Raw genomic sequence first — 15,958 nt, 5'->3', positions numbered from 1 at the left:
GGGCAATTCATCTCACAGGCGGCAGGCAGCCTGGACGACAGCAGCAGACTTAGTCCCGACCCCTTTGGTGGCCCCGCCTGGCAATAGAGGCACGGTCAGCAGGCGCTTCTGCAGGTTGACCGGCGAGTCACCTTGCGTGCGGTCGCACCCTTCAAGGCAAAGATAGCAAGCTACCAAGAGCCCCCTGAAGACGGCGGTGAGCAAGGGCCAGCACTCTCTCCGGTTGGGGGGGTGGGGGTTAAGGTGGTAGCCACGACTTCGCCAATGGTGGATTCCACAACTCCAGACACCGCACCGGAAGTGGTGTGTGGCCTAAAGTCCTGGCTTCCGCAGCAACTGTGGAGTAAGCCATCCCATGGATGACAAGTCTTATCACCTCCGCTAGGAGTGCTTTAGCCGAAGCAACTTCAGTCGACAGCCCCCATGGCAGCATGGCCTCCTTCTGAAGTCGCAAGTGGCAGGACTCCGGTCAAGTATGGCAAGCAGAAGCCTATGAGAATGATGGTAACCTCATGGGCAAGTGTGCATCAGGTCCCTCTCAATAACATTTTCAGCATACCACATGTATTCATGAGCACTAAGTTCTATGTCTTTTTTTGTGGGAGTGCTCTACTCTGTGGCCCAGTAAGGGCCCTGCTCCTACCACAACCAATCTGGGTTTGACAGGTATATTAGGAATGACTTTGCTGCTAGGCCATACAAATATGTAAGATTTAGTTCTTACATATTGATTTTTATAGGTCTTGGCAGCTCCCACAGGGATCCCTCCCAACTCCCCATCTCAGCAGCGCTGCAGTCGTTAGGCATGTTTCCTTTACAACCTCCCGTAGGCAATTGGGAACCACATGGTCAGACAGACAGGATAGGTCAGACCCCTTGATGCCTAAACATACTGCCAAGTGGTAGGGACTGAGTTGTGTTTGCACTGTATGATACATACCTTTTAAGCTTCACACCTGTTATCTTCCTGAAGTGGTAAAGGTGGAGCCCCATGTCTCTTATATGTTGGGAGTACAGGAGGGGTGGCTTTCCAGAGAAGATTCTCTGCACAGCCTGGTGTTTACTCAGAGTAATGATTGTGGGTGTTGCCAATACCTTCATAAATTCATCTTTACATAAGAAATACATATTAAAAAATACATCGCCTGCAATCATAACTGATATGTATAACTGCCAAAGTAAATTTTTAGTAAGAAGTTAATAGTGGGAGCAGTGACCCTACAATATCACGGAGGACATCACTACTCTCCATACCACCACGAAAGAGGAGGCAGCCACTTGGTTTCTGCCAGTCCCTCCTCTCATGCCACTCCTATTTCAAGCAGCATCCAGTATATTGCGCAGTATGGTATGTGGTAGTCCGTTCTAAAACCGCTACTGCAAACAATATATCTACCTCCTGAAGCAGATTGCCATACAGGCAAGCCCACCGCAACAATAGAGTTCACAAAAATAAAGAAATATGAGAGCAAAACATATAAGTCTTTGGCTGAATCCTCTTATGGACATAGGTTGATAGGCAGCCAGCCAAGGATGTCTTCTCTGCATGGCCCAATTCCAAAAGGAGCAAGATATCTGTTAGTTATGGCTGTGGGTGCTGCCAAGATGTACAAAAACATGAACGTGTTACACGCCAGCAAGCTCCAGTTCCCGCTCCGGGTCCCATGTTGTGCTGCTTTGGTCTGGGTCAGTGCTCGACTCCTCTCCCAGACGCTGCCACCAAGCTCGACGCAGGCTTCGCAGGGCTAGGGAATGAGCCTGCCGTGCACGGGCAGCCACCGGGCCCGAGCGACTCCTCAGAGCCTCCACATCGCGTGGAGATGCCTGGGCTGGGATTGGTATGTCTACAACACAAGCACAAAATCGTAAACACCAAAGGTCATGTACTGCTGGTGCGGTTACCGTAATGCATTCATATGTCAGGCTCAAATGATCCTGAACCTGTGGTGGAATTTCCACATGATGGCAGGAGCCAGTCAATAGTCTAAGGAACCACTATTGACTTCTCATTCTCGCCTCGGTGGCAAGATGTTAACTCCCTCGCATGGTACGCAGGAGGTCGTAGGTTCTATCCAGACCCTGACGCCTATACATTTGGAGTTTGCATGCGTTACATTTACACATAAGAAACTTCCTTGAGCTATCATTTGTGGCCAGGTCGCTTCTTATAAAGAGCTATATAGCTTAATGGGCCCTACCTGGTAAAATAAAAAAAAACTGTAAAATTAAAATGAGTAAATAAAGTGGTAATCGGCTTACACTCAAGACATTGCAAGATCTTACAATTACAAAATTACAACACACCTGAACACAACTGTACCAAGAGACTTATACAACAGGGAAACTATTCTGTCTGAGCTGTTTGCTAATCAAGTGGATTATATGTACAGAATATTATATACAGCAGAAACATTATGGACAAATAGCATTCAAATCAGGCTAAGATAAAGGATAAAGGGAAACAACTCAATGCAGACAAGAGGGAAGTTAGTACAGAGCAGCACATGTTGTCGGTGTGGTTTGGTTTGCACGCACACACACATAAGGGCTGATACGCACTGGCAAGCAGCTCGGCTTGAGTATTAATCTGGGCGAGCGTGGCCGCCCTCCGCTGCTCAGACCGTGGGCCCAGTTGCCTCTGCAGCAGGAACTGTCCCAGCAGCGCCTGCGCATGGTTGTGCAGCTCACGTGCCTCCTCTCCATGCATTGGAGTAGCCTGGTGAGATAACCAATGTGGACAAGAGGTCAAGTTTTGATTTAAAGCTTTCGTGACTGCAGGGATTCATATTCTTGGCTCTTTCGGTAAAGTCAAGTAGAAGGGAAATAATAAAAAAGTAACAATATTAAACAATTATTCTTATTATTTCCCTTCTACGTGACTTTACCGAAAGAACCAATAATAAGAGGCCAAGTATTTTTAAGATATGTATGTTGAATTTCTTTTGCGCCGTACATAGTCAACCATGCTAATCGGAGGTGCAAAATAAAAGTCAACATTTTATAAATCACACTTTGCATGTTTTTGTCAAGTAGAGCAACTATATAGCCTTATAATTTGTACTCTTTGCTCATATAAACATGCAAAGCCATAACTATATTTAGGACTATATGATGATTTGAATATTTTTTTTGGTTCAGACACCAGATCAAAGAACGTCATATAAAAGTAGACAAAAGAGACCATTTGACATCAATATAAGGCTCCTATAAATGGTTGACATATATTAAATATCACTCATTGATTGATGAATAGTATATCAAATAAACCATTTTAGTTGCCATATATTAAATATCACACTCATTGATTGATGAATAGTATATCAAAGAAAACATTTTAAGGATGTCTTTACCATATTTAGCCAAATGAAAGACAATTTAATTATTTTGAAATTCACCCGTCAGTGACCGCAACGGAGTGAGATTTCTCGTTCAACTCTTTAACACCGAACCAAGGTATGTGTAAATAAACAGCAGTGGGTCCAGATAGGTTAAACCCAAGGGTACCGGGTGCTTCTGGATGTGCTCTTCAATGTGGGCGCGTAGTTCCATCCGCCGCGCATCGCTCATGCCCCTCCAGCCCAGTGAGCGCGATGATGCTGCTGTCTGCTGGGAATGCCGTCTCTCCAGGAATCTGCGCACCTGCAGCAGGGGACACATGGTAGCTGGTGCAAGGGCCACAGCCACTTGGTCCATAAACATTAAGGATTGAGTTATAATTAAATATAAACAGATTAAATTTCGATTTTGGTTTCATTCAGACGCTGTCTCCCTGACAGACCTGGTCTTCACCTGAGGACGGCTGCTTGCGTTGTGGCCGAAACGTCGTGAGAATTATTTTATTATGTTTTATTTTTATTATTTTATTATTTCCCTTCTACGTGACTTTACCGAAAGAACCAAGAAGATAAACAGATTACTTGGTAAGGGAATGTATGCTCCCAACCTTGAGAATAAAAGTTCAAATCTCAGCTGGACCCATTCTTTTGGTGATGCTACACTCGTTGTTTGGAATTATACAGTTGCTGTCCAAGAGAGCGAATTGGTCACCACCACAGTAACGTGGGAATTTCTACCACCAGCAGATTATAAGATACAATTAAGAAAACATGTAACTCTAACACAGGCTGACACGTCCATGTATACTCACGGCTCTCTGAATGGTAACGGCCGCCTTTGCTTGCAAAAGCAGTTGCCGGTCTCTCCTGAATGCCTTCCGTTTTTGAAATCCACGCCATCGTGCCTGAATCAGTACGGCAGCGCGGGTCGCCTCAAATGCCAGGTACCGATCCATCTCGTCTGTGATTGGGTACATTCAGAGTGAGTAAAATAAACATGGTGGCTCAGTGACACTCAGCATCATTCTAAGCCATCACTTGACTCTTTAATAATAATGCAAATTTACATGGAAAATCCACATTGAATATGAAAATTATTCTTAACGATGGACCTGCAGTGGGACATTTGGCCAAAGTCATTGCTGAATGTGGACACGTGGGACAAAACTAGAGTACCAGAGAAATCTCACTCATACAAGAGGTAACATTCACCACAACCATCTCCTGTCCATTTTGCAGCCCTGGGCCTACAATACCTGGACAGCTCTGGTGGTCCCCTATCCAAGTACTATCCAGGCTCAAACCTGCTTGGCTTCTGAGATCCGAAAACATCGGACACATTCAGAGTAAGTACCTGGGTTGTATTAGGCAATGGCTCTGGGATAAGGCCATGCTGCACTATGGCAACCATGAGAAGGAAAAAAAACAACATTGTCTAAACAACCTTCATCACGTGGACGGTGAATCAGAGAGACTGGTGGGTTGGTGGAACCCTGACGGGTTGGCCATAAAAAGCCGCCACCACATTTAAGGCTATCTACTTGCCAACCTGCAATAGTCTTTCAATCGAACACGTCCACTGCCTGGCAAGTAGATGCTCCTACCTCCACTGTCCTTCCTGGCCTGCCCCATCTCCAAACATGCAGCGCAGGAAGACATTTAGTGATCTGAGCCCAAACTAGGATAAACCACGTCTGTTTGTTGGATCCAAGGGCTTGCTATAAGGGCTGTCGTGGATATACCTCAACTAAAAACGTTTCGTGTTAAGTAGGATTACATACTAATCCAGTTAAAACATGCTTTTTTAAAAGACTCGTTTTAAGAAATCGTCTGTGGTTGGTGCAACTGTCAGCCTGTGATTGAGACATTACGGGCAGAGTTGTCATAACGTACTGGCTGGCACAATTTCCAGGAGGAGCAGTCGACGTTGCCGGGAAGTGCGCATAGCTCGCTGGCGACGTATTATCAGCTCCTGACGGAGCTCTTCTTGTTGTTGCTGCTGCTCACTTTGTAATCGCTCCTTCTCCCGCTTCTGTCTGCATCAGCACGTATTGTTTCAATCACAATTATTTTCGGTAAATTCCCCATATTGGACAATTATCGTGAGAGCTATACCCATAGAATGAATCAACAATCTGTGCTTTTGGATAAATTGCACATTTGAGGTTAATGAAGACTGACCCAATCCATGTTTTCATTGTGACTCAATGAGCCAAATTTTGAGGTGGTTGGAAATATAACATTCACCAGACCACACCATTGCTCTAAGTTGGATTTTAAGTATTCTTAAAATCTAACTTAATATTTCAGGGTTTTTAGTGGAAACTCATTTTCGACTCAGCCTATAACCTTTTTGCACTAATTTGATAAGTACAACTTTGTAGGAAGCCAACAGTGGTTGTGAAATAAGTTCACTCATCCTCACTATAGGAATTGAGATTTTTTTTATCACCAGTTCAGAGATATAAAATAGGAGTTGAATGGTTCTCCATTCTCAGTTGAGAATGGCAGGCTAAGAAAATATTTCTTTATCAACAGTTTTAATTCCTGATTATTAATATTTCACTCAAATATGCTTGTTGGTTAGAGCAGCAATGTAACATATACGTAAATTACACAAACATATGTACCTGAAGCTTCGCTGCAGATATGTCACAGCGTGTGGAAGTTTCTTAAGCCTGCACCTTGCACGGTATGCTCTCCACGCACTCTGCACGACACTTGCTGCTTTGTGTAAATGCTGAAACATGAATATCAATATGTATGAAAAGAATGGGTGTGCTTGATTTAGGAACTCAGCAGTGAAGATGGATTCACCGATGATACATTTTGATGAATCATACATTCAATATTGCAGTCAACATAATACTGAATAGGCAATTGTGTTGCCTGTGGAGACTCCGTGGAACATTCTGAAAATGACAAAGGTTTTTTGCTCTGTATTTAACACTCTCAAGATATTTGGTATTTAATTGTAGAAATAAAATACATAATGCAAAAGTATAACATTCGTGTATTACTATAAAATAAGGTGGCATGCATAATTGCAATCCCAATTTATACCTGAACAGAAGCAATTTATGCTTCATTTAAACAGAAAGTTGACAATACCTGTAATTCGGCCTGCTTATTAGAACCGGCACTCAGCAGATCCAGTAAACGGCGAAAGTCTTTCTCAAAACCCTTGCCAATCCACATGTTAAGCAGCAGTTGCAAGCCTTCCAGAAAACACATCCACCACAGCGAGATGTACATTGGTACCAACATGACACCATATTGGCAAAAATACATATACCTAACTACACATTCCCGACAATTAATTTACATGAACCTAATGATTTTATTACCTTATTAAACAATTTGAAGGTTAAAAAAATCAAGAGAATCACATTTATATATTCAAAACTTGGCATATATTTTAAAAATGCATAAGCAATTCAAATTACATAACCAGGATGCACGGTTAGTAATGGACCATTTATTTTAAATCCACCTTGGTGTTTCCATAGACAGATAACTATAAATCAACCAGATGTTTAAAAACATTATTGTGGACTTTTTCATGAATCCAGATTTGTATATTCATGTTAATAATCTTTGGATGTATAGGGCACATAATTTCCGCAGCATCTCAAAGCACTTTTCCTTTAATGTTATCTCAACCATTCAAAGGAGGCACCCAGTAACAGCTGTCCAGCACAAGGTGATTCAGCACTGACCTACACAGGTGAGCAGTCTTCTAGTAGAGGTCTATGTTGATATTATTTTGCCAATTAAACATTTCGCAATTATCGTTTTAAATTTGGAAAATGAAGCATGCACACAATTTCCATGTTATCCAAATTCAGTAATATGGGATTACAAAGCACACGTTTCGACATGGAGCAACTTTTATTTATGGATGAGATAACACACAAGTGAAGTAAAACACAAGTGTGATGATATACCTCTGCAATGAATACAAAATAGGGAAAAAAATATTTGATTTTACAAAAAATCTAAAAGGAAAAGTATCTCTCTGCCTACACAAGCATTGGGGTAGTGTGCTTATCTATACTGTCAGCCCAGTGTGAATGCTAAAAGTTAAACATTCATGATGGTTGCCGGTAAGCCTATATGAAGACCACAGCTGAAAAGTGGTACTCAGTGATTTGACCCAGGAGACATGTTGATTCTTGACTTGTAAATGTTTGATTGAGTGCTTTAACCAGAGCACTTGGATGGTTATATAAATTAACCGGCCGGTGGTGGTGCATAACGATACTGAACCTATCTACGTGACTTTACCGAAAGACCCAAGAATATGATACTGCAGCACTTTTGAGACAAGGGGTTGTGGAGTGCACACAATTTGCAAAGCTTCCTTTCTCCATGGGCGTCAAACCCTGGCCTGCAAGGAAAATGTGGCACAAAGTGCAGACAAATATCATCTGTCCCCTGTATGGGACAGTGTTGTCTGTTCGCATTGCAGGTTTTCTCTGGGTGCTGGGGTTTTCTCCCACATGTATAAACACTTATTAATTAAATATCGTAATATATAGAGCACCGCAGAGTTTGGGCAATTGTTGGCACCGGTTCACCGGCTGGCTGCCTTCAATCTTTTTTGTTGTTCCTCAGCATTGTGAGATGCAATTTTCATGAACAACAACACTATATGAAACTAAACATCATTATAATTTAAACACATGGATAAATTACTGAGCTCGTACCTTTGAACCTGGTGCTGAAGGATGCTATTATTGGACGGTGGGACTCAGCTATACACAGCAGTACCCTTGCCACCCCGCCCCCTAACCGAGGGTCAGAGGTCACAGCGAGCTTGTATACTAGTTCATCCAAAATTGCATTCATGGTCTTTTCGTCCACTTCACCGACAGCTCCCCTATGATGAGCAAAGTAAATTTTTATAAGAAAACATTCAGCACAAGACCTTAATGAAGTCACGTATTTTGTAGATGCAATACAATATATGGGAGAGGTTGGAGATAAAAAATGATTAAGCATATCAATTGACACAATGTCATATTTTATATATCTACGTCATAATTTAACATTGTTAAACTGCATTAAACTATGAAATAGAATGCATTGGCAGCACTTTAAGGATTGGACATTATTTACCACCACTGCCATTACAATGCCTTTCAACTGAAAAATATGCAACAATCTCATGATTCTACCCTCACATATTTTATGCTCCCTTTCCATATACTCTACAGAATAGTCATTGTTAAGGTCTGAATTATTTTCAGCCTCCAAATGAACGCCAAAAGTAAAAATGTATCCCTGCTCAAATTAACATGGCAGCATTCAACTCCACTTGTAGCACTAAACCAGTGGTGGAAATTTCACATTCCAATAGCTAAATCAAGCCTCTTAATAGGACAACTGCATAATTCTGTCAAAAAGGTGCAAATGTTGCTGACCAAATGCATAATAGGTCATATCTACTTCTGAGAAAGCTGACTGAATTTATATATCCATCTGTGTGTTACTGTGGAGTTGAGTGCTCTAACCACTGTCACTCAGATTGCTGTTTGCTAATGACAGCAGACGTATAGGACTTTCAGCATGTGCTTCAAGGTAAAATAATCAGTTCACACGCTCCTTGCCTGTTGGTTCGCAGGACATTTTGAATGAGCGACATGGTGGAGCAGGCTGTGTCTGTGTCGTCTGTGATAAGCAGCTGTTGAAGGTGTTCAGACTTGAGTGCTGAAAGAGATAACAACATCCCACAATATCTGTTCTTAATGTCATTATTGGTGAAACCACATAGGTCGCCAATAATAAGGCTGACATCATTAAAATCTTGGTCTTGAACAGATATTCTTACACTTACTGGCTCGGTGCTAACCGGTCCCTTGAGCCATGCACTCGTTAACTGTTAAATGTTTCAAAGGCTTTTAGTCTGTAAAGCGAAGACAAAAGTTGCACTGGTGCTTTTTAATGCATGGTGCATGATGTCAGTTAATCGAGCTGAGGTCATGGAACTTGCTGTGTAAAATAATTGTTGCAACCTGAGAAAACTGTGTTCACTTTTTCACTTGTTCACCCCTAAGGCACTGGATCAAAGCCATTATAGCTCAGTGCACATTTGACCTCAGCCATATATTTGTAATATAAGTGTGAAGATTGCCTGCAGAGATGTAAGAAAATGAAGTCTATGTTTATAAAAGTAATTGTCTATTGACTATTGTATTTAAGAGATTTTAACTCCATAACAATAACTGCCTACTTTACATGTTTTCTTCACTCAGACCTCACTGCTTACTCCTAATGAAGACTTCATATGCTTTCCAATACCCTTTATCAGCCATCCAAAACTATATTTTAAAAATGTTGACTTAAATATAAAACTATGCAAGTGGTCATGTTTTAAATAATGTTGTTGATGATGTAACATTAAAAAGTACTTGTGAAGTAAATAAGTCATTACATATTTTGAGACGTATTCTTCCTTGTGTTTTTTTTTAATTTGAATTAGCTCAGTAACCAAGTTGGGGTTGTCAGTGGAAACAAGATAGGTCACATTGTATCTTAACAGATTGACTCACCCCTTGAAGTAAGCTCAATGTGGCCTCCAAAGAGCCAGCAAATTGAATCCACCACACTTTGAAAGTTACGTAGAAAACCATTCTTTTCTTCTTCCTGGGTTAAGAACAAATTTTAACCTGTGTACTTTACATAAACAGTGACACTTACAACCAGAACCGGCCCTAGACCTTTGGGGGCCCTAAGCAAAATTTGGTTGGAGGCCCCTTTGATGTATGATTTTTTTCACCCACTAGCTAGCAGTGACTCTAGGGGGCCCTCTGCTGGCCACGGGGCCCTTTGCAATTGCAAGGGTCGCTTAGTGGCTGGGCCGGCTCTGCTTACAACACAATTATTTCATTATATACGAGGATAAAAATATATATATCAACTACACACTTGAAGTCATGCTTCAATTTGCTCAAAAGACCGATTTAATAATTTACAAACTGAGTTATTTTGCATTGAATGAGTCATATTTGTGTTATTGCTAGTATACAAGATTAAAAACAATGTAGTGCATTCCAATAATCATTAGATATGAGAAACACAGTTTCTGATTATTCTAAAATGTTACCTGTCACTGCCTGTGAATTTGCAAATGACCTATATAGGTACAATGACACACTTTTAACTTGTAAAACCAATTTTGCAGACATTAACCAGATATTCCAGGAGACAGCTAAATTTTTTTCTGGTAGCTGCATTACAAATTAGATAACTGTGCTTCTACCATCTTTCCCTTGAACTACCTCTCCTATTGTTACATTCATATATTCTTTCTCGTCCCCATTTCTTTTGCCTTGCTTAAAAGAAAATGACATCTTATTGAAGTTTGTATTTTAAGGATATACATATCAGTTGTTTTATGAACAGTATTTGTTCACTTAGTGCCGTGGTGCTAATGGTTAGCACACTGGACAATCCAGAAGTAACCGGTTCGATCTTTCAGTAAGTTGAAACAATGATGCAAGTTTATTAAATCCCCCCACCTCTGTCAACCCAGCATGTTTAAATATGTATTGCAAGTTATTCGGTCTGCAGTTTGTGCGTAGTGTGGTAAATTGTGGGTACTCCCAACTGTTGCAAGACATCTGACAAGTGTAGAAAAGAAGACCAATATATCCTCTCGAGCTGTTCTGTAGAACTCCCTCTCCTTGACTCCTTTCCACCAGCAGCGATGTGAGAAAAGTATTACAGGGCTGCAGATTTATCTATAACTTTTATCCATATGCATGAATAAATACAAGCACACGTGTGACAAAGGTGTGTGTGTGACCTTTCGCGCATGCAGCATGCGAGCCTGCAGGCGGCGTGCCAGCAGCAACATTCCTTCCAGCGCAGCTGGCAGCACCTGCGAGTGGAACTCCTCGGCGTCTGTGAGTGGCTTCAGTCCAACACAGCACGTACTGTCGGCAGAATAAACCATTACCCCGATGACACTTGTTGATAGGGTCTGGGGCTTGCACACTTATGATGACACTAGTTCACTTACAAATCCACATTAGACAGACCAGCCTTATTACAACTCCACAATAGCTCAGCTATGTCCCAGGGAAATAACATGAGACAAGATAACATCTGACGCAAAAAGCAAGGCCTTAATATTGTACACGTTCATGGGAAAGCATAAGCCAAAAACTTATATCCTTCATCTTTGATGCTACCGTGAAACATACAAATATTTAGCAGGCTAACATTTTTCATAGCAGAGATAGTGTAGCCGGTTTTACTTGCAAGTGGAGACCACCCTTTACAATGAGGTACCTCAAAATTAATGGAAAGTGGTCAACATGCTAATATAGACTATGGTAATCAGGAATGGCATTTGCAATTTTATTGACTCTCAATATTCATTGTTGCTAAAGAGGGTTTATGATACTTTAGTGACAATTTGCAATGAGGCTGTTCATTAATAATGGACATAGAATAAATTCACCTGAGTATTTGAGCAATCTGGGCAGCAACAGGCCACCCTTCTTGTGTACGTGAGTAGTCTTTCTCCAGGACTAATATTAGGTACTGCACCAATTCGTAGTACCATAGCAGCTGCTTGATGCGGCCAGACTCCTTGCTACCAGCTGGTGCACTGGCCAGAACATCTGCATTTTCACAAAACAAACATGTCATTAGAGGCCATCCATTGAGTACGTACGCAAAAATCTGTCAAAACTTGACCCCTCCCTGTACGCACGGGTATTTTTTACACCACCCCCCCCCCAACTGCGTACGCATGCTTGACGCACTTCCCCCCCGAATCCTATAGAACGGCCAATATTTAATCCACGCAGAAACAATAAAGGATTAATTATATTAACCTGTTTAAGCAAACAGATAGTCCACCACTGGACTATCTAACTCATTTGAAGGCCAATGTAGACAAATTATTATCGAGGCTTCACCCCCCCCCCACCCCGTTTCCTATGCATACGTACATTGTCAGTAGCAAGCGTACGCATTTGAGTCAACCCCCCTCCCCCCTCCATGCGTACGTACTAAATGAAAGGCCCCTTACTTATCATTCATATACTCTACTTGTATTTAGTTGTTTTACCAACTGTGCCCATGATAATAATTAAGCTCTATTCGATATACAGTACTGGAGGCTCCCACTAACAGCTGTGTGACAATAAGAAACAATAAAATAATATCTAGTTGGGCGTCACTGCAGCGTTTTATTAAGAAATATCTTACAGCTCAAACCTGATGCACCATAGCTGTAACATAAATTACTTGTTGATCTCTCAGATTCCACTATTCATACCCAAGAGCTAGATATGACTTAACTGAAAACACATAGCAAATGATAATAACGAAAAATGAATCACTGGTGATTTGCCTGGACCACCAAACCCACGTGCACTTGAGTACCATTACATCTTGAACACAGAATCTGAGCAAACCAGTCGCCTATTACAGTTTATGTAGTTTTTATATTTAACAAGATGGAAAACCGCAAATTCTTTGGAACGCAGGGGGGTGTTTAATAGTGTTGGCAAACAGCCATTACAAATGCTGTTTCCGAGTAGAAATCATTTGTAATATATCATTTTAAATGATATTTACACTGGAGAGACCCAATGAGACATCAACTTTTCATTATTTTGCAATGTCAGTCTCCCATAAAATACAAACTTGACTTTGTTTAAGTTCAGTAAAGGCAGTTTGGTCAAATCACATACTTAAACATCAGGATTCTGCTATTCGACCATTAAAATAAAATGTTATTGTTTTCAATGTTTATGTAATAATGATCGATCAATGATGGCTGTTGTAATCTGCGTTGAAAACTATCACGCTAAAATATTGAGAAAAAATATTGATTTAATTCCAACTCCAATTAGAGATGTGTTCTATGCTGGCTAAAAAGTTCAAATTTTATTCTTTATGGGGATAATTGTTTTTTTTTCCAATGAAGATTGGCAAACCTTGTTTTCAAACTCGTATAAATATAATGAATGGTGTTCCACTGCCACCTGCTGCCTAAATATAAACACACCCTATAATGTAACAATTTAACGCGTAGCGGTGATGAATATTATGCGTGCGAAGAGCACGTGGATTATGAAAAAAAAAATCAGACATACTGTATTGACAGAAACGTTGTCTTGAGCAGAAAACTAAGTGAAGGAATGCCAGCCCAAGGCGAGAACGCGCTTTAGAGGATGACGATCACGGAGCTGGATTGATGAAGATGATGACTGCGCAGGTTGGCGAACAGATGGCATGTGGAGTGGCTAAAGTTCCTCAGGTGATGAGTTTACCTCTTGTTCCATTGCATTTTTTTTTACCCTGCATTACTTTTATTGACAATACGGGGTAAATCGCATGTCTGTGAGAATATTTGTATGCTTAAAAAAGAAATCCAAGGAGATATGCCAGTCAAGTTAAAGGTTAAATTTCGACTTAAAGCTTTCGTGACTGCAGGGATTCATATTCTTGGTTCTTTCGGTAAAGTCACGTAGAAGGTAAATAATAAAATAAAGCAAAAAGAATAAAAATACAACAATTAAATAAAATACTTTATTTTATTTTTGATTGTTTTATTTTTATGATTTCATTATTTCCCTTCTACGTGACTTGACCGAAATAACCAAGAATACAAGTTAAAGGTGTTGCCCACTTAGTAGTAGCAACCACGTGGGGCACACCTCCGTCAGCAACCTTCGTCCGGTGGGAATCACCACGTGGCCATCGCAAGAGGCAAGCCAATCCATACAGAACGACGCCCAGTGGACTTCGCACAGGGTGGTACTCGTTTTATAAACCCCTAATAAAGGGATAATAGGTGGAGTCCACCTTCTAACCACATCACTCCACGGCCGTATTGCAGTAATAAGACGAACATCAATCAGAGATCGAGTTGACCCACCATCATTTCTACGTAAATAAAGCGGTGGTCTTCTGGTGTTATAGGCATTTGGAATTGGCTCAGGGTCCATCAACGGCGATAGCAATGGGTGTCCTGGTAAACATTCAATTGAGCAAATACACTAAATGTTTGTTTCACTTCGAGCGCATTTGCCACCATTGGTGTTACAGTCACAACTTTACTGTTATTGCAATTACTGCAGGACCATTGGACCACGTGCTCCTCATTCGGTCTCCCGGTGTTTCTAATCCAATCATCTTATCATGCTTCTTTGCGCGCTTTACAGTTCGTGCTTACAAGAGCCAAATGGCTCACAGGGCTATCTCCATACAGTATATATATAAAAGGCAAAGTTGAGAATATGTGTGTCTGTTTAAAATGTTTAGCGTACTTCCCGACATGCACCAAACTTGAAATTTGCCACGTGGGTACTTTCCAGACTGTACACCATGCAAAAGTTATACAAATACACTTTAGTTTGTTTTGGGGGGGGGGGGGCTCAATAATGCATCAATTTTTTGCACGCGAAGTGAACTGTGACGTCAAATCTGTCACGTGACCCGCGCACGTGGAAGCGTAACGCATTGTAGTGTAGTGGTTCCAGCGGCCACCACCGGTGACGATTATTTGAACCGGTCCTGGGCCTCCCCTAGGTCGACTCAGCCTCAAACGAGTAACTAGTGTTGTGTGTGAACATCGCCACTGCGGAGACAAAGGCGGCCGGGCGTGGTGGATCCAAGTCCCCGGGCGAAGCCGGGGTAGTACAGCTAGTACCTAATAAATGAACTGAACACCTTTGAAGATGACAGAGGTTATTAATGAGAGCAACAACAACAACAACAAGCGGGCTTGGGCTGGAGACGTCGCGGCTCGCGACCGAGGGGTCAAGAACAATAACAGAACGGCAGCCACGGCATGGAACGCATCGCACACAGCAGGCACAGATGGAGCGATGCAATCAGGATTGTGAGAGATGACGGCGTAGTTGGTAGCGTGCAGCAGTGGACTGAGCATGGCTGGTGATGGAGGAGACCTTGGAGCTGGAGGAGCTCCCTGGCCACGTCTCCGTCGGGCGCGTCCGCCACCCGCATGGCCACGTCCAGCACGAGCGCCTCCACGGGGTCCGAGGCGCCCGCCTTTGAGCCTTCGCCGTCAGACATTTCTGTTTGAAGTTGATTTTAAAAGAAGAACAAACTTAAAAGAGGATAACAACAACAACGATAACAACGCCTTGAGCCACGAACAAACGCGACGTAAATCTTCCAGTCTGGATAAGTCAAGCCGAGCCCCTACCGGGTTTTGATTGGCTCGCGCTTGTCACGTGGGGTTGTTTTAACCAATCACAACGAGAGTTTCGCGCTCCGCCCGTTGCCAATACAGACTGCGGAATGTAACCAGGGACCCCACGCGTCACCATGGCGACGGGATTTAACTCAGACGCATGCGTGGCAACGACTCACTAATTAACTTCTGTGCTGTGTATATACAACGACTCACTAATTAACTTCTGTGCTGTGTATATACAACCACTCACTAATTAACTACTGTGCTGTGTATATACAACGACTCACTAATTAACTTCTGTGCTGTGTATATACAACGACTCACTAATTAACTTCTGTGCTGTGTATATACAACCACTCACTAATTAACTACTGTGCTGTGTATATACAACGACTCACTAATTAACTTCTGTGCTGTGTATATACAACCACTCACT

At 41.8% G+C, this 15,958-nt stretch overlaps 1 protein-coding gene across 1 annotated transcript; it reads right to left on the bottom strand.

The window, feature by feature from the left end:
- Nucleotides 1-1,252: 1,252 nt before the first annotated feature.
- IQCB1 (IQ motif containing B1) lies at nt 1,253-15,473 on the bottom strand. The gene is made up of 13 exons (XM_078865889.1): nt 15,272-15,473; nt 11,806-11,968; nt 11,146-11,275; nt 9,890-9,983; nt 8,948-9,047; nt 8,045-8,217; nt 6,447-6,553; nt 5,966-6,075; nt 5,229-5,371; nt 4,148-4,296; nt 3,505-3,639; nt 2,560-2,716; nt 1,253-1,844 (listed from the first exon to the last, which is right to left on the bottom strand). Exons 1-13 carry the CDS (start codon nt 15,396-15,398, stop codon nt 1,627-1,629), a joined length of 1,806 nt encoding a protein of 601 aa, XP_078722015.1. The 5' UTR covers nt 15,399-15,473; the 3' UTR covers nt 1,253-1,626.
- Nucleotides 15,474-15,958: the final 485 nt, after the last annotated feature.

Source organism: Lampetra fluviatilis, chromosome 21, assembly GCF_964198595.1.
Source record: "Lampetra fluviatilis chromosome 21, kcLamFluv1.1, whole genome shotgun sequence".
NCBI lineage: Eukaryota > Metazoa > Chordata > Hyperoartia > Petromyzontiformes > Petromyzontidae > Lampetra > Lampetra fluviatilis.
This window is presented reverse-complemented; position numbering and strand designations above follow the sequence as displayed.